Source organism: Abramis brama, assembly GCF_963993115.1.
Source record: "Abramis brama genome assembly, chromosome: 4".
NCBI lineage: Eukaryota > Metazoa > Chordata > Actinopteri > Cypriniformes > Leuciscidae > Abramis > Abramis brama.
The window spans coordinates 45,258,941-45,278,173 of NC_139966.1; the positions used below are offsets into that span (position 1 = coordinate 45,258,941).

The 19,233-nt window shown below is 37.9% G+C and overlaps 1 protein-coding gene across 6 annotated transcripts in view; it reads left to right on the plus strand.

The window, feature by feature from the left end:
• Positions 1-15,511, plus strand: part of chchd3a (coiled-coil-helix-coiled-coil-helix domain containing 3a) — a 67,588-nt gene extending 52,077 nt beyond the window's left edge. For all 6 annotated transcript variants that reach the window (XM_084110887.1, XM_084110888.1, XM_084110890.1 and 3 more), the window contains 3 exons: positions 711-781; positions 9,742-9,877; positions 14,802-15,511. In XM_084110887.1, the coding sequence (XP_083967013.1) occupies positions 711-781; positions 9,742-9,877; positions 14,802-14,825 (231 nt within the window). In that variant the 3' untranslated portion in view covers positions 14,826-15,511. The remainder of the gene's footprint in view (positions 1-710; positions 782-9,741; positions 9,878-14,801) is intronic.
• Positions 15,512-19,233: the final 3,722 nt, after the last annotated feature.

Sequence of the window (19,233 nt, forward strand, 5' to 3'; positions counted from 1 at the left end):
AATTATTGATCCTCATGGTTGTTGTCTTTCATTTGTATTGATTGTGTGTGCGAGACAGTGAATGCGAGATGAACCTGTCTCGCTGTGATTGAGAGCTCTCTTTATGGATGTAGCTTGAGCAAGTATTTGTTGTCCCATCCTCAAATTCAGTCGTCCATCTGACATTCGGCCCATTTTCTTCTAAATGTCAGTTATCTTTTCGAATCGCCGACCTGAACGGTTTATCAAGGTCCATTCCAGGTTGTAAGGAACATTCATTTTTACCCACCTACTCTTGACACACTTCACTAAGATCCTCATAAGTTTTTAGATTGCCATCATCTGTTAGTGTGATGACCTTTTCATCTTTGATGACACTTTTTCTTTGATTTCCTCCCTTCTTTGAAATCTAAAAGCCAGCAGAACTCTTTGTGCTGCACGCCAGACAACAAAAAAATGCTTAAAATTATATTTCAATCAATTTTTTTGTCCTTCTTTTGTACTGGAAGCACAGAAAGGTGGAGACTCAGTTGGGTTGGACCTGCTCTGTTTTGAACATTTGTGTTATTGGGAGCTTTTTACGTCTATATTAAATGTTCCCCTTCATCTATTCATACTGCGGGAGACAGCAAAAGGATTAGGAATACACATAGATTTTAATTCTGAAAAGCAAAGTGATTTTCTGTAAATATTTTATTTTGACACACATTTTCACTCTCTCTCTTCCTCAGAGTGGCCAGTTCTACAAGGTGTCAAATGAGAACTATCACAAGGCAGCAGACGAGGTCAACGCTAAGTTCAAGTGAGTTCAGAATTACACACCATGGCGTTCATCAGCTTAAAGTCCAACATTAATACAGTTTATATCCTGCCTTTTCAGACACGATACATTGTGTAAGTAAGATGCAAATGTGAGCACACACTGATGCTGGGTAGCTCCTTAGCTGCATTGCATATTTCACAATGAGCATTTGTTCTAGCATTATTTACTCGCCCTCATATTTTTTTAAACATATTTGTTTAGAGAATGTCCAAGCTGCTCACTTCCATACAAAGAAAGCCAATGAAGACCAGGGGCACCATTATAAAAGTAGCCTATATGAGTCATGCGCTATATTTTTCTGAAGCCATGCGAAAGCCTTGTAACAGAGCAAAATTGAAGGTGTTATTAACTGAAAATCTTGCTTGACATCATTAACTTCCAGTATATGGAGAATATCTTGCTATAAAATGACTCCTTTTGTGTTTTACGGTAGAAGGAAAGTCCTACGGGTGTAAAAAGAAACACATGAGGGTGAGTAAATGATGAACAGAATTTGGTCAAACTATCCCTTTGAATCTACAAAAAATATATGCAATCATGCTTCACTACTTCATCCGGAAACACACTTAAGATGTTTCCATCATCTATTCTGACAAACTTCGATAAAGTCTTGTCATGAATGTGAAATCTTGACCATTAGGCTACTGTAGCTGGAAACATGTAACTGAAGAGCCCTACAATTATAGGACATTTTGGCTCCATATGTCTTAATGTGGCCTATTAGCCCCAATAGTAATGCATGTTGGTAAAGGGGAAGTGAATGAAGGCCAGCCTGTTTCAGGGCTAGCCTGCGCTCACAAATCGCATTAGGCTGTCATTATCCCTCTTCCTCAGTGCCAACACAGGGATCATCGTCTCTTTAGAAATGTCAGAAATTGATTTGTGGTGTCCAGTGGGACAGGATCGGAGTCGGGAGGGGGGAGGTTGCGCGGCTAATGCTAAATTGCATTAAGAAATGCATTAAAATAGCATTAGCCTGACATGGTTCTTCGCACAGGCCTGGACTGGGGTGTCATGTGACCAGCGGGGCAACAGTGGATGCTGTGATTGGCTGATTGCATTAGAGAGGTGCATTAGCAACGCTGTGATTGGATTACGGAGTGGAGGGAAAAGCGTGTGTGAGAGGGCTTTTTTGTATATAATGAAATGTCTTCAAGGTCTGATGTTTCACGAGGAAAGACGCAGCTTTACTGACTGCGAGAATAATGAGGTTTAACTGCATGTGCGTGAGAAAGAAGAAAGGAAACATAAAAGTCTCTGTATTATATGAATGATGGGCCACAGGTGTGTGTGTATGTGTGTGTGTGTTTAGGTTGTACATTAGAAACAAGTCTATCTGTATTGCTTTTCCCAAATGGATATTCCAAACATATCTCCCCTCTAAAGGGAAAACAGGCGATAAGATCCTATCAGGAATTGGGTTGAGTAAAAAGAATTAAGTATATTTTGTCTGAGCCTTTTGATTTCCTGAAAGTTGAAACTGCCCTGGAGATGGAGGTCCAAATCTGCATAATTGATGGAATTAACATGAGTTTGAAATGATAATCTTTTACTTGAAGTTGTAAATGATCGTCTCTTCGACATCTTTATTCTCTCAGTAGCTGAAAGCTTTAGATGTGCTTGTGGGTTTGACTTCTGGAAAAATCAGTCTGAGGTCAAATGGTCTAATTACTTTTGGATGTTTGCACATCTGTAAAATAAAATGCCTATTTGATTTAACATGATTTATTTTAATTTACCTTATTCCATGAATAACAAAGGGGTGTTGTAATATTTGTTGCAATGCCTTTACATCTGTATAATAACATCCGATTTACCCATGTAAAGCATGTTCCTTGATCGACACCCAGGCCTATCCTCATTGGTGACTTCTGAGACATGAGTCAGCAGCCGTTGATGACAGATTGTGTCTAGCAACATGGCAAGTTGAGAAATGTTCTGTTTATGTAAGTGTGGAGTGACTAGATAAACAACACAAACAATGGAGAAGTTTAAAAAAAAATCCTATGTATTTCTCTGACCATGTACAGGGAGGGACAATATTATATGATGTGTGAATAACATCTGTGATTGTTCAGCTTTGAGAATATATATTTATATTAAAAAGTAAATATTTTAGGGGATGAAATATTATAGAAACTAGAGCTGCACGATTAATCCTTAAGTCATTTTCTCATTGTAAATCATTTTCTCGACTCAAACGTTTTCTCGATCGAAAGATTTTCACAGAAGTAATGGGATAAAAGTTTATAATCCAGATATAAATGCTGATCTCTAAGGTAGCGATCAAAATAGAGTTAATCACCTTTTGAAAGAAACTTGACACTTTAAGTAACGACTGTATAATTACATCATTACACCAGTAGGTGGCGACAAGCAACTGTTCAAAAAAGTATTTGTCATTGAATCATTCATTCAAAAGATTCGTTCAAAAATTCTGATTCATCCAGTAATGAAACAAGTGAAGTATTTATGAGTAAGTCAGTGAATAATTTATTCAAACCATTTATTTTTAAAATAATTAATTCAGATTAATTAATAATTTTAAATAAATTGCAGCAATTAACATTTTGTCAGAACAGCTAGTAAACTGCGTTATTTTGTTGGGATAGAATCATGGGAGAATCATGCAGCTTTAATAGAAACTGATTGGATGTCAACATGGTAGTGACGTTCATAACCGCCTCTAGGCCAAACAGAACTCAAAACACCTTTGAGAAACCAAGCAATACAGTGATGACATGGTGAACTGAACTTTTAGGGGTGGGTTTGGAATGACATTTCTGTTGGTTTTCTGATATGGTTATGGTTTAAGGTTGGGAATTTAGACTTGGAAAATTGGTGCAAGTAATGTTTATGATTTAGAATTAAAGGATAGGGTTTAAGTTTAAGTGAAGATTAAGATGTTAAGTTTGAGGTTAGACAGTTAAAAGTAGAGGTTAGGAGCAGGTTGGAATTAGAAATAATTAAGCATCAGAGGATGCTGAAGAATACATGCACAAATGCATGCATTCAATGCTTGTCTGCTCACACACACATATGAAGCGGCTCTTCCACACATTTATGCACACACACAGCCTGTTGAGCTATGCGGCCATGGATGCTGGTTGAATTACAGATAAATGCTTGACTGGAAGAATGGGATGTTGTATTCAGCCACCTGTCAGTGCTGACCTTTGCCTCATCCCTGTGATGCTGTGTTTAAGCATGCACTCTGTTTGTTTGTCTTGTGTCCCCAGGGTGTTACCGAACTCTGTCACATCAAAGCAGTTTCACAGTGTTGACCTCTCCCTATGTTCTGCTATCTTCTGTTCTCTAAATGGGTTTAAATGTCTCTGCTCACCCAGTTTAGTCGCCCATTAACGAGTCCTGTTCAGGTCAAAGTGCACTTGTTGGAATTAGTGTTCCAATGCACTACGCCACATTTTCACATCACTATCAGTCTGCTTTTCATGAATAGTTAAACTAAAGCCATTTCTCAATGTGTGTTCTTAAGTGATCTTGTGTTCTCGTACATCATCAACCGTCGAAGTTCAATTCCAGTACTCAAGAACACAAGTACAGAGGATGCATGAAAGTACCCGGATGTGTTCTTGATATTGAGGATGCATCGAATGCAGACTTGAGAGAATCAAACCGTTAGAAATTCAAGAAGACGCTGCGAGAGGACGATGTACGGAAGCCTGTAAGCTTTAAACCTCTAGCCCTCACTTAAAAGATTGATGCCTCGTGAAAGAAAACATTTGTAATATTTTGTTTTGCTTAATTTTAATAAAGTGATAAAGACCTAGAGACCGTTCTTTGCGTTCTTGGAATTGAAAAACAGTCCAAGTATAGGTTGAAACTTGTGAATTTAGTGTTATGTAATAATACATTTTTACATTTTCAAAAAAAAATAAAAAATTCTGATATTATAATAGTTTTTATTCATAAATAAAACTACTTAGTAAAATCAATTGTTTTGAATGCTATAAGTGAATATTTTTATTTCATAATAAATTATTTTTATTATTATTAAATATTACATTATAATTATGTATATTTTGTACAATGTTTTCCAAAAATTACATTTGGTGGCATTATTAAATTATGTAACTTTCAGTGAGTGTTAAAAGACAGCAATGGAATCTTAATTAAAACACAGGAAATGAGCATTGAAGTTCTAATATCAGTTGATATCCAATACAGTACCAATATATCTTGGATCCCTAGCACCTTCATTTGCATATAGAGGTTATTTTGAGACTGTGTGTTGGTATTTCTCACGTCTCCTTGGAAAAGCCCCATAATCCACAGCGAGATCTCTGACTATAATAGTCTGCTCTTTAGAAGAAATAACTCCTCTTAAAAGGCCATGAAGTTTGACTGCCTATTGAAGCACAGCTTGACCTGTCTCAGAGAACACAATTATAGCTATTACTGTGAAATATAAGTGAACGGCAGTAGACAAGCCATAATATTTAAGCTAAGTATTCTGTTTTAAAAGAGGTCAGTCGACGGCTGAACAGCAAAGAATATCAATGCGGAGTAAATGGCCTTCTCACTCAACAAGAGGAGCTCCACACACACAGTTATGACTGGTGCTGTCACAGGTTATCAAACCCTCATCATCTTGAAAGTGTGTCTCCAGACTGAGGACCGCTCTTAGCTCTGTTACATCTTTACCTATAAATCATTCATCCAACTCCTTCATCGTTGTGTTTTGTCTTTCCTTGCCTTTCTCACCCTGGTATCTGACCTCTGCTCACCCTCTCCACTGACCTCCCCCCTCTTTCTTTCCAGCCCGACAGGTAATGGGACGATGCGAGTTCGTTTCGGAGTCCGTGGCGTCTCCTCTTCCCTCTCGCAACTGATGGATCATGTTTTAAAAACGCCGAAAATGAGTGCTTATCATTTTTCTTCGTAACTGCTTCATTTGTTTTGATTTCTGTCTGCCCTGTCACACACGCCGTCAGCTCCTAAATGAACATACATGTGTTTTTTCCAGAAGTGGACGCTTAACCTCTTCACCCCGCTAGACTGCGAGTGCTCATAATGATGACGGATAGTCACATGTCTGTTAAGAGAGAGACGTCTCAGTTCATCCGAGCCGACTGTAAAACACTGGAGTTAAATACGCAGCGCCGGTGGACCGATATTTCATTAGTCTTGATTTGAGAGAATTAAGACTGTTTGAGAAATGTGTGCTGGTATTTTAACAAGCGGAATGCAGTAGGAAGAGGGTGTCTTTGTGCCTTTCGTCTGCCGTTTCTCCCTGCGCTACTGTGCCCGAATGGTTTTTTCCCTAGTAAATCCCCTACAGACCAGCACACCTATAGGAAGTCCTTCATGTGCTAGTGTAGGTTAAAGGGAAGGTTGTAGAACCATGGGATAATTTAGAGCACAGTTTCTTTCTGTCCTTTCTCCTCTTTTCTCTGTCTTTCATTCAGAAGCTCTCTCTTTCTCGCTCCTCCTGTGATAAAGCATCTCATATCTGTGTGTCTCTCTCAGCCCTCGGTGTCACAGTCATCCGAGCGCCTGCTCACTGTGATTTATGACCCACATCTACTTCTTTTCTTCCAAAAACCATTTCAGCTGGATGGAGGGATTTACACGCGGACATAAATAAATATATACACGCCCATGATATCATAGAGCTGTCCTGCTTTTTGACGCCCGATCTGTGGGTTGCGAGGGAGAGAATGGGAGATAGAAAGAGAGATGGTGAAGGTGCCATTCAGCTGTGTTGATGTGTGGATATTTTACCCATAATGCCATTGGCAGCAAACAGCAAAGCTTTTTCCCTCCTATGTTTTTTTTCTCCAAAACCAATTTGCATACTATCCGTTCTGTGTAACATAATATTTAATATTAGGAGTTGTGTGTCCCTAATCATAATATGTTGAAAGTAGTATGCCAATGGTGATATGCTTTATCTGAAGTATACATGTTGTTTTTTTACTGTTCAATTTTGGGGGCAGAATGAATTTCTTATTGTTTTTGAAAAAAGTATCTTATGCTCACCAAGGCCGCAGTTATTTGATAGAAAATACAGTAAAAACAGTAACATTGTGAAGTCTTCAGAAATCATTCTAATATGCTGATTTGGTCCTTGTATTTTGGTGAAATATTTCTTATCAATCAAGCAAACAGTTGTGCTGCCTAATATTTTTGAGGAAACCATGATATTGTACTTTCTTTTCAGCATGATTTGATGAATAGAAATGTCAAAAGAGCAACATTTATTTATTTTTTATTTATTTTTTTTAAATCCCACTGACCCCAAACTTTTAAACGGTAGTGTATGCTTATTTAATTTATAAATATATAATTCATAAATATTATACATTTAATCTTAAGGTTTTTAGCTGCCTCTTATGTTTACATGCAAAGTGCGATACATAAAATATCTAGTTCTATATCATGCTTTTTAGGCTAATATTGTTCACAACCCTTAAACTATAAAAAAGGAGTTTGTGACTCTTTTGACTTCAAGTATAAATGAACTGAAGGAGACTATCATACATAGTTTTTTTTTTTTATAACACTGTGGTATGTCCCAGTTCTGCCATACGGTTTTATTTCATACTTAAAATTATATACTTTTCCATCACCAGTAAAGTACCATTACCATTGTCATTTTTGTCTAGAAGGGGGATGATGTGTGATAGACAGCAGCTGTGTGTATCTGAGTGGACGGATTGAGGAAAGGACAGAGAGATAGAGAAAAAGCGAAGGATAAGCAAAGAGAACGGGCGAATCCCCAGTCCTTCCGGGACCCAAAGAGTTGGGGTGGTGACTGACAGCGGGCGTCCATTCACTCCTTCATTCATCTGCCCTTCAGAGCAGCTAATATGAATGACGGCGCGGATTAAACCGCGTCTGATCTAAAAAGAGCGTCTCCTTGAATAGAGCAGGATAACATCTCCCTCCCGCCCAATCCTTGCTTTGCCTTTTGCCGTCCCAAAGGTCACCCCAGTCAAATGAAGAGTTTTGTGTGTGTGTTCTAATCCTTCGGGGACAGAGGTGAAGTTTCGTTTTTGGACACGTTGGGCCTCAGATTTCATGGGAATCGGGTGGTCTTTGTCAATATGCCCAGTGTGACCCACTCTATCCTCTGTATCTTCTCCAAAGAACGATATTTGGTTGGAAATGTGCTGTTTTTTGTGACCTTGAGAGATAGACGAGTTGTTGATAGCAATCTGCAACGTTTTGCAAAATCCAGCATGAAACTCAATGCTGTCTGGGTCAAACTTTGGATATTCTGGGGTGTTTTGCAAAAACATTTTGAAAAAGCGCTCTTGAGTTGAGTGCACAGGTTGCTTGCTAAATATCACCATGGTAGTTTCTGCCAAAATATAATTACAGTTGCATAGAGATATTGTTTCTACATTAAAATGTGGAAATCTCTATCATTGAGAGAAAAGGAAATAGAAAAGACTGAAGGTTTCTTACAAGTTTTATGGTTGATTTATTTATATGAATAAATAAACAAGTAACAGTAAGCTGTTTGTTGGAATCTAATTTGGTTAATCTTACTAGTCATGTTTGTGGAAGATACACAACCGGTCAAAAATGGTTTTGTATCACGATTTCCACAAAATATTAAGCAGCAAAAAACAGGTTTCAACATTGCTCAAATGTTTTACGAGCAGCAGATCATCATATTAGAATGATTTCTGAAGGATCATGTGACACTAAAGACTGGAGTAATAATGCTGAAAATTATAAATAAAATATATTTAGATGGAAAATTGTAATAATATTTCACATTATTACTGTTTTACTGTATTTTGCATTAGAAAGTCTTAATTATTAAATTTGTTTAATTGATAGTGTGCATTTTCCATTTCGCTGGTAAAGAAAGTTGGCATGTATAATATGTATTTATATATAATTTAAAATAGGCCTTCAGTTGTGAAATGTAGACTAGGAATATGAAAAAAGATTCTTCAGTAAAATAAATAAATAATATCTGTGTTGCATGGTTGTTTAGTTTAATTTTCTCAAAATGTAGATCGATATTGCATTCTAATATCAGACAATATATCATTTATTTGCCAAAATGTCCATATCAGTGCAGACTGTTGGGCTCAGACACATGGGACAGCTGGAGGGGTTTAGATGCAGGTGTGTGTGTCAGTGAGGGACCATCCCGCCACCAGAGAAATCTACACATTGGAGACCTAGCCTAAGCTGCACTGAATAATACTGCTTTCTATTGTCTGACTCTGGACGGGTGGCTTTACTTAGCTATGCTCAAGAGGTAAAACTGTCACTAGAAGTTAACTAAATCTGACAATTAGGAAGGTCGTCAAAAGTCAAAAATAATTAAAAAGTAGGACATTTTTTTGTTTTTTCTTCATTTTAAAAATGCCAAATGTTTATTAAGTGTGTGGGTTTATAAATATATACGGTGTGTTCATTTAGGTTAAATGTGTGTTTTGTTCAGGATGTCTACGGCCTCTACAGCTGATGTATGTCTTGAATCAGCACCTTGTTAGACCTCCTGCACTGTGATTCAACATGCAATTATCCTGCAAACTAATTCTGCACAAATCAATTCTGCTATTGACTAGTGATTGATCTGATGTTTACTTGTGAAAACACAGCAAGAACATCATTTAACAGCTCTTTGTCACTGCTACAGGATCAGTTTATTAAAAATGGAAAATATAACTATGATGAATGACCACATTCATTTGCTAAATTTGTCTGTCCTCTCTCTCTCTCTCTCTCTCTCTCTCTCTCTCTCTCTCTCTCTCTCTCTCTCTCTCTCTCTCTCTCTCTCTCTCTCTCTCTCTCTCTCTCTCTCTCTCTCTCTCTCTCTCTCTCTCTCTCTCTCTCTCTCTCTCTCTCTCTCTCTCTCTCTCTCTCTCTCTCTCTCTCTCTCTCTCTCTCTCCTTCTTCCTTCTTTTAACTTTTGGTGTTCTCTCTCTCTCTCTCTCTCGCTCTCACAGGCGATATGAAATTAGTCCAGTGTGCACTGACCTTCAGGGGCAGATTCTGAAGTGCTACAGAGAAAATGCTGGGAAAACTCTGCTGTGCTCCAACATCGCCTCTCAATACCTACAGTGTGTCAACCATGCTAAACAGGTGAATATGTGAGTGTGTGTTTGTGTATGCCTGATATTTTCACCACTGGATAGTCTTAGTTTAGTTGAATCCGATCCAAAATATCCTTAACATGATGTTTATTCAGTTTTATTTTTGCTAATTTTGTTTTAACCCAAGTTTAAGAACTGTTGAAATGTTACATTTCACAGAATTTTACTATTTTTAACTGTCAAATCGCAGTTAATTGCATCTAACATAAAAGTATGTTTTCATCTAACATAGAAATGCATATATACACATACAACTGTTTTTATTTATATGGTAAATACGTGTACAGTTTGAGATCTTTATTCCAGGGCAACTGAGATGTAAAATGTTAATGTTTTAATATAAATGTAAAATAGTTTGTAGAAGAATCACTCATGCAAGTCAAAAAATTTTGCCTCATTTGCCCATAGTGCTAGTGGTGTGAATTGAGACACATTCGAGTGTGTATGTCTTCTGTTTTGTGCATTCTACCAGTTCCCAGCAACCCCAGCGTAGGAATTAGCATCTACAGCTGCTCTTTAGCCTCCAGCATTAAGATCCAGTGAAACAGCCTTGCCATCCTCTCCAAGCTCTGTAACGCACTCTCTGCCTGACCCACACCTCCATTTGCAAATCGAAACTTTTGCCTAGCGTTCTCTTCACTTTCTGCTTGGCTACAGGCGCCACTAAGTTCACTCTAAATTGTAGGCTCAGACGAAAGAGTAATTTCCATAATACCAGCTGACAGCTGCTGTTCTTGGTGCGGGCCTAAGTGTGTGTTAAATGAAGTAAGTGGAAACGGGGACAAGAAATTTAAATAGCACCGTCCCACAATCCCCCACCGCCGCAACATCCCCGGTCCCGATTCCGCAATGCAAGGATGGCAATGGGCAGAATTGGACCGACCCTCTCTGAAAATCTCCTCCGCACACTCCAGCAATTCCATGCAAACACAATTTATATTCAGATGGGTCTTTCCATTAGATTTTTACAACGGCACAGTTTTTGGGTAGCGAGAGCAAAAGAGTGTTGCCCTCTTGGGTATTAGTTTAATGCAGCGCTGTGAATTCTGCAGCACTTAAGGAATACATCATGTAAATAAAGAGATGTTTTATTCATAGTTGTGTATGCGCCGAATTTACCTGTAACTTCTTTAGCATCTCTAATGTTTTTGTGTTTGCGTATATGCATGTTCGTGTGCTCAGGCCTGTTCTTAGTATTGTTGTCTGGTAAATTGAATATGGGTATGAGGTATTTTATGATTTTATTGACTCTGCTGTGAGGATCAGAGCTTACCTGTGTAATAAGCATTTATTAGTCACACAGAAACACCAAAAAATAACAGCCAGATAACAAAATAGCTAAACAGCTTGTGTGCTGTGTGTATGTGTGAGAAAGAGAGATGGAGTCCTATTCCTCTGCAGCCATGCAAAGTGTGTGAATTTGGAATTTTGTTTTGTTTTAAACCAGACCTGCAGTGAAATGTCTATTGACAAATCATATTTGTACTGTATATAAGCAAAGTATCAATGTGATTTAAGAGATTTTAATCGAAAAAATGACTGAATTTGTGTCTGTTAGACTTTTTGTTTGCTGTTTTGTTTGCACATATACTACGCAATGGAAATAAGCTGTGTTTTTATATCGGTATCCAGTCTTTTATCTTTACATTCAATGCATACTGCAAACTCATAACTCTGATCAAATATAATTTCTATCCATGTGCTGTAGATTCAGCAGTGCAGGATACAGTGCTGTATCATGTCTGTTCTTCTTGAAAACCAGGACAGTGGTTTTCAACTGGTTTTTAGACCTGTATTTTCAATTGGATGTCAAGTATAGTGATCTAAATACCAATGTGTTTATCATAAATGTTATATCATGTTTATCTTAGTAAAGTCGCACATTGAAATGTAGTAATATTGTATCATCATCAGCTGCATTGGCTGAACAATATGCAAGTTGAAGCCATATTTAATCTGTAATATTTTACCTTGCATAGTTTTGTTCATGATTCTTGAGGATGTGGGCATGTCAGGCAACCTTTCCATGTTGGCATCGGTTTAATTCAACTAAACCTTTTATCAATGAACAATTGAATTTGGACCAAAATTCTGTAGAGTTTGATTAGACACCCTTTCACCCGCAGAACTACTTTGAATGCCATGTAATTGTGTTCTCCTTGAATCCCTGGCTTTTTTTTTTTTGTAGATCACAATGTCTGATTTGTTGGCCAGTCCTTGCTTGTCTGTCTGGATCTGGAAGTCCCTCAGGATCTTATCCTTGTCGTTTTCAGAGAACGCGGACATAAGCACTGTATATTTGTATAACTAACTCTTATTGAAAGCGTCTAGATAGAGTGGCTCTATAATCAGTTGTCACCATAGCTAAAGAGGAGTGAATTCCCCTGATACAGCTTGACCAGCAGAGAGGGTAACGACAGTGATCGGTCATGGCTGTGGCTTTGTGAGCGTAATTACTCCATGGTTTATCTTTGCTGGACTGATAATATTTTGGCTGTGACCTTCTTCTCCTTCTTCTATCACTTTGTAAAGCAGTGACTGCGGTACAACCCCGAGCCGATAGTGCCCTGAGTCCAGAGATAAAGCACACGCCCTCTTCCTCTCTAAGCACCATGAATACTACTTTATCACCAGCGATCTCTCATTCGCTCTTTCTTATTCTTAACGCGTGGTCAAACACTCCTCACCCTCCCTCTCTCTCTCTCTCTCTCTCTCTCTCTCTCTCTCTCTCTCTCTCTCTCTCTCAACTGTCGTCCACTCTTTCAGAAAAAGTACGGAAGAGTTTGTGACTGCAGCATCTGTTTGTGCCAAGATGTATTTTTCACTGGCTTAAACTTGTGTCCTATAGAGGTTTGGGACACATGCCACCACCTGTTCGAGTGTTTTTCCTCTACTCTAGAACTTTCCGCATATTTTATCATTATGATACTGAGCTCACAAAAGCAGTGAGTGCCTGAGAGAGATACACTGAGGTGCCTTAAAGGGATTTATTCACCCTCATATTGTTGCAAGCCATATGGTTTTATTTCGTCGATCACAAAAAGAGATGTTTAGTCTGGTCTTTTTCATATAATAAAAGTGAATGGTGACCAAGGGCTGTCACACTACAAAAAAATGACAAAAAGCTTCATAAAATTACCACATTGAGCAATTTCAATCAGTGTTGTTATTATTTATATTCTATTCTATTCTAGTAATATTTTAAAGTAGCATTTATTTTTATATGTTCATTTTTCATTCTTATTTTAGTTTAAGTTGTAGTAGTTTTGTATTGTGCTTTTGTCATTTCTATTATTAGTTATTGTATTTTAATAATTCTATTTAGTTTATTTAATTTTTATTTCAGTTTTATTTTTGGTCATTTTACTTGTACTCATTTAAATTCTTTACTTTTTAGATTTTAATGTAATATTTATAATATTTATATTTCATTTTTATCTTAATTTCAATTGCTGTTTTTTTTAAAGGGGTGGTATAATGCACTTTTCACAAGGTGTAAAATAAGTCTTTGATGTCCCTAGAGTGTGTATGTGAAGTTTTAGCTCAAAATACCCCACAGATATTTTTATATAGAATGTTAAAGTTGTCACTTTTTGAGGGTGAGCAAAAACGCACCGTTTTTGTGTCTGTTCCTTTAAATGCAGATGAGCTGCTGCTCCCGGCACAGGGGGCAGAGCTTCAAGAACTTGTGTCCTTTTACCTCACACAGACATGCACTGGAAATTTCAAAAACCTTTAGCCTTTTATGTTCAAACCGAAGTCAGAAAGATGGAGAGACTCAAGAAGTGACAACATGTAGACAAAATTTTCTGAATGGTTAGTTGGTGAATTTATGGAGCTTATGTGTAGTTATCTTCTAGTCATATTAGCATATTCTGTCTTGATGATCTTTAAATTGTGTTCAGGGGGCGGGGTTTATGTAAATTTTAGGGTTAGTGATGTCACTAACCCGGGAGGAATGTCTTGTAGTCCCTGCCAGCCGTTTGTTGTTGTCCTTAAAAAGCAATTTCTTTAAAAGAAAATATCTCCCTTTGCTTTGAACTTTGAGCGTTTTAACTTTGCAGATGTTTATGCTCAAACAGCAACACACTAAATAAAGTTAGAAAAGTGAAATCATATTCAACCACCCCTTTAACAGCTTTAGTTTTAGTTAACAATAACACTGATTTATATATGTGCATATCAAATTTGGTGCTTTACAGTCTGTTACAATAACTTTTGGCGTCAATGACACCAAACCTGCTCTAGCACTTCTTGACATGCCAAATTTTATATATGCAAATTGTAAACATGAATAAGATTTAAGAGATTGCCAATGGAAAATCTTTGATATAACAAAATCGATCATCTGATTTCAGAAGACTTGGCATATAGTCATATGGACTATTTTTATAGTATGTTATGTACTTAAGTACTTTTATGATGTTTCCCCGTTATCCCGTTTCACTCAGATTACATAAAATGGGTTGCAATTGCAATTTAATGTTCATATTAATGGAAGTTCAAATGAGGACAAATCCGTTTTGTTTTCTCTCTAAACCTCTCCACCATTGCTTCCTTTTTTTAATAGTCATAACGCCCATCTATCTTCACCACCTCACCTTTTTTTCCTCCATACTCTCTGCTTCTCTCACTCGAGGGATTCTTATTTCCTGTTATCGGGTGCAGTAGCCTGTGAGAGATGTGTATTGATGGGAAGAAAGAGCCTCATGTTTACGTTTGGTTGTGTTGGGGCTTTTTGCTTCCACCGTGGCTTGCCTTGTGGTTCATCTCTCAAGAATATGCACACATTCACTCCCTTTTTCTCCTCTAACTCTTTTTCTTGTGTATTTGCATGCAGATGCCTTGGAAACGTGCCACTGCATCTCTCGCTTTTTTCCTAACAAGAATTCTGTCTTTTTATCTTTGTCTAGGACAAGTTGAGGACTGGGGGTTAAGTCTCCGTGCAGGAAGAGAGGAAGACCTGTTTGTGTCTGTGATCCCACCGTTTATCGACTGTTCCCAAGGAAAGAGACCACCCGGAGACACACCTGAGCAGAACTGAACCAGAATCTGCAGTGAACTAAGAGATAGATAGACACCCTTGAACCTTCCTTTTTTCCTGTACCCCTTTCCCCCATCACTTTTACCTTCCTCCTACCTTCCTGTTATTTCTCTTTAATCCAGTAAGGAGAAATCACATTCTGAAATGGACAGAACCAGTAAGCAGCGGCGATCGTAGGTGGAACTCAAACGTTCTGAGCACCTGAACCAAACACGTTTTTGGTTCATAAAGGAAAGCATTCATTGAAAACAACCGAACTAGACACCAAATATTGGCCTCACTAGGCCAGTCTAGACCCAACCGCCACAAAATCGCAGAACTCTGAAATCGGAGTTGGTTCTAGATTCGGTCCGTCTGGCCGCTTAGCGTTTATTTATCCAGCCGCCATACCTGTGAATCCACCCTTCTAATCCACCACAATTCTCCATCACACTCCCCATTGCACTAGTCACATCTTCCAGCTGTTCATTGTGTTTTTGCGTGTGATGTTCATTATCGATTTTTTTTGTCTTGTCGTTCACAAGTTTCAGGTCGAGCCCCTGATCTGCTTTAAAAAGAATAAACAAATCAAACCCTAAACCACTTCTGACTGCGTCCTATTATTGTCTTAATAGGAGGGCGTGATTAAACGCATGTATCAAAATAAATTACATGATGCTCTGATTAACCAAATTAATCTCAAATAATCCTACAAATGCAGTCCATTTTGCAATCAAATTTGAGGTTTTAACTTGTCAATCATGACTTGTTTACACATTTTGTCTACGCTGATTTTTTTGTATTTACTGTTTTTCTATGTTTTCTAACACGTGCATCAGATCAGTCTTTGGCTTTTACATCATCTTGCTATTTTTCAGTTCCTGTGTCATAAATGCAGCATTTTAAAACTTTTTTTAATGCGTTGTTTTATGCTTTAGTTAAATTGCCTGACAAATAATCCGAATATCAGATCAGCCTTTAGCCATTACACCGTGTTTCTCTATTTTTCAGTTATTGTGCCATGTAAGTGCAGTGTTTTACATTCTTTTAAATGCTTTACACATTTTGAAATGCTCGTTTTTTTTTTAGAAGTAGAAGTTACTCTCTTAAGTTAAATTGACTGCATTAGTTAAAGTTAAAAAAACACCAAAAAATGTAAACTCTGATCAGCGTTACTTTGATCAGTGAATGTTTCTATATGTTTCTTTGATTAGCAAACATAAACAGATGCCCAACTGTACTTGTACATGAGAATAAACCTCATTGGATCTTGCGGAAGCTCAAACGTGCTGCGTAACACACGAGAATGAACCTCATTGGTTAAGCTCGAGCTGATAAATGTTTGTATGTGACTAAAAATCTAAATTAAATTTGTTCCTCGGAAAATTTGGGCTAAAGTGCTCCGTTTATATGGATAAGTTTTACGATCTCTTTATGAACTTTTTAAAGTGTCAAAATGGTAGTTGCGTGGACTGTCAATGGAGGGACAGAAGTCTCTCAGATTTCATTAAAATATCTGTGTTTCGAGGATGAACGAAAGTCTTGCGGGTTTGGAACGACATGAGGGTGAGTAAATGATGACAGAATTGTTGGGTGAATTAACCCTTTAAACCATTATATGTTCCTTAGGCACTGATGGCATTCATAGTTGTAGATTAGGAATAGTTTCATGAAAAGCATATTTTGATTCACAAAATCAGAAGAAAAGCGAGAGAGAGCTAGACGCTGCAAAGAATGAGAGCATTTGAGAGTGAAAGCACGTTTCCATCCTAAAGCATAGCCTCTCTCTCTTTTATATCTCTTTCCCCACCCTCATTTTCCTCACCATTTTAAATTTATCCGTCAGACTATGCAGTGTCGCTCCAGTAGTTCTGGAGAGCAGTGAAAATGCCTCTTCACTTTCAGGCTAAAAATCCGCTTCACACACACATATACACACACATTTATAAAGTTGCCAGCCATGAGAACTCCTCTCCATGCCAGATGAACATTCTCTGTGCGCACCGGTGGTCTAAAAACATGGCAAACACAAACATGCCATCTTCACTGGAACTCTTTCTCTCTCTCTCTCAACATTTGAATCCTCTCTCTCTCTCAACATTTGAATCCTCTCTCTCTCTCTCTCTCTCAGCGTTTTAATCCAGACCCATTTATAAAGCTATTGAATGGTGGACTGACTAAATGAAGGCTGTTTTTTCAGGAGAGGCCAAGGCTGAATGGACATCACCACATGGAGAATCAAAATCTTGGCCACGTTTTTTTGTGTAGCATCTGTGATTGACTTAAATCCTCAGAGACCCTGTCAGTCAGGTAACTTTGCCCGTAGCTGAGACCCTCAATAGTCAACTTGAAATTAAAATGACCTTTATTTGCTTCAGTACATTTTTGTGGTGTACATTCATCCAAAAAAATGTTAATCTGTGTCATTGTTTGTCAACATATAATACCTATCTCCCTTTTTCAGTATCTTCCTACATTTATCGTTCTTCATATGCGCCCTAAACGGATCCATGCCCTTTATACCTGTCAGTCTTTTCGTGTCTACCTTTTTCCCCGTTGAGATCGTGCCCGCAAATGTTCGTTTTCTCTCACGGCTCTTGGTTTTCTCCGTCATTGCCTCTCAGAAATCAGAGGTTAATCTTCATTCTGTTAAGATTATTCCTCTCAGGGCAGATCTCGCTCTCATCTCAGAGCAGCTACAGGGAAAATACTCCCTAAGTCCTCTCTACTTTATCAGTGCTTTTCCTCTCTTTCTACTACTTTTCTCTGATAACTTTGCAGATTGTTCCTGTTTGTGTGCTGTGTGAATGTTTCTGCCGGGTGTAATCAAAGAGAGTTTCTCACAGAGGGATTATGGATTCTCTCTCACTGTGTTTCTCAGGTACTCTAATCCTTGCCGAACTAACACTTGGCATTATAGGAACGACAACTGAACCGTCATTTTGGATTCCTTATAACACATTAAAGTATTAGTTTACCCAGAAAAGGATTTTTTTTTTTTTTTTTGGTTATAATTTACTCACTTTCATGTCGTTTCAAACCTGTAGGATTTTCTTTCATCTGTGGAAAGCAAAAGGAGATATTTTGAAGAATGTTCATGCTGCTCTTTTTCCTACAATGAAAGTTAATGGTGACCAAAAAAGGAAAAGTAAAGTTTCATAGTCCATACAACTTGTGAAATTGTGGACAAACATGATGAAGGCCTCGTCCCTTCATAGAGACCAGAACTAAACAGAGCGATACAGACAGACAGGGAAGAGAGGTGCTGCAACAATGTAAATTATGTTTAAAAAAAAAGGGTTTTTTGTTTTGTTTTTTAGAATTCAAGCATGAAAACCTATTCTAGTAGACCCCAAAAACAAAATCAAGACTTTGTAAAAGGGCAAAATAGGTCCTCTTTAAAAATGCTTTTAATACTTTTATTATAGTCAATGATAGTAACACTGTTTGGACCCCATTTACTTTCTTTGTAAGGCAGTAAAAACATTCTTTAAAATATCTCCACAGAATGTTCCACATAAGAAAGTCATATGAGGGTGAGGAATTTTATCTTTTTGAATTATCTCTTTAACATTACCAGACAAAATCATGAGGTACTGTAACTAAACGTTGACGGTTCTCAGAGCAGAAGTTTGCAGATTGTGGTATTGAGTGACAGGTAGTTCACCAGTGCATTTGTATAAACCAATGAGGTGTGAAGAAACTACCTTGGTGCTCCAGGGGCGGAGCTTATTTGGATGTTCTGGTATATAATGCTCTCCCACAGGTTCTGTGCACCTGTAGCGCTCAGTCCCTGCCGTGGGGTGACACACAGTTCATTATTATAATGGGGAGGCAGATGGCAGTCCTTTCCATGAGCTCCTCTAGCCTGATGGCTCTATTCATTAGCAAGCTATATCCTCTAACATGCTCTCCAAATAATTTATATACTGCAGACTTCCTCTGTCTTCACCCTCACTTTTCTACACTGTGGTCTGCTCGCTGCAGAGCCTCTAGCTAAGACACCATCTTGGAATAATTCTTCATTTGGATCAACGGCTGATAAGTAATGTTTTCACTCTCTTGTGCGGAAGCTCAGGAGCTCTGCTGTATATAATAACCGCTCTGGTCATTTGTCTCCTGAAAATTTTAACAGGTCCTTTGCTGCTGCTTTTTTCCCCCCAAATTGCCCAAAAGGTTATTTTAATTGACCTGTTAAATATGGCTGGAACATTTATACATTAATTGTTGCTAATGTAATTCAGGCAAAATGGGGCATGTAGAATTAATTGAATTTAGCTAAATAATGCATAAATGAAAGTCTCGTTGACTTCATGCAGGTA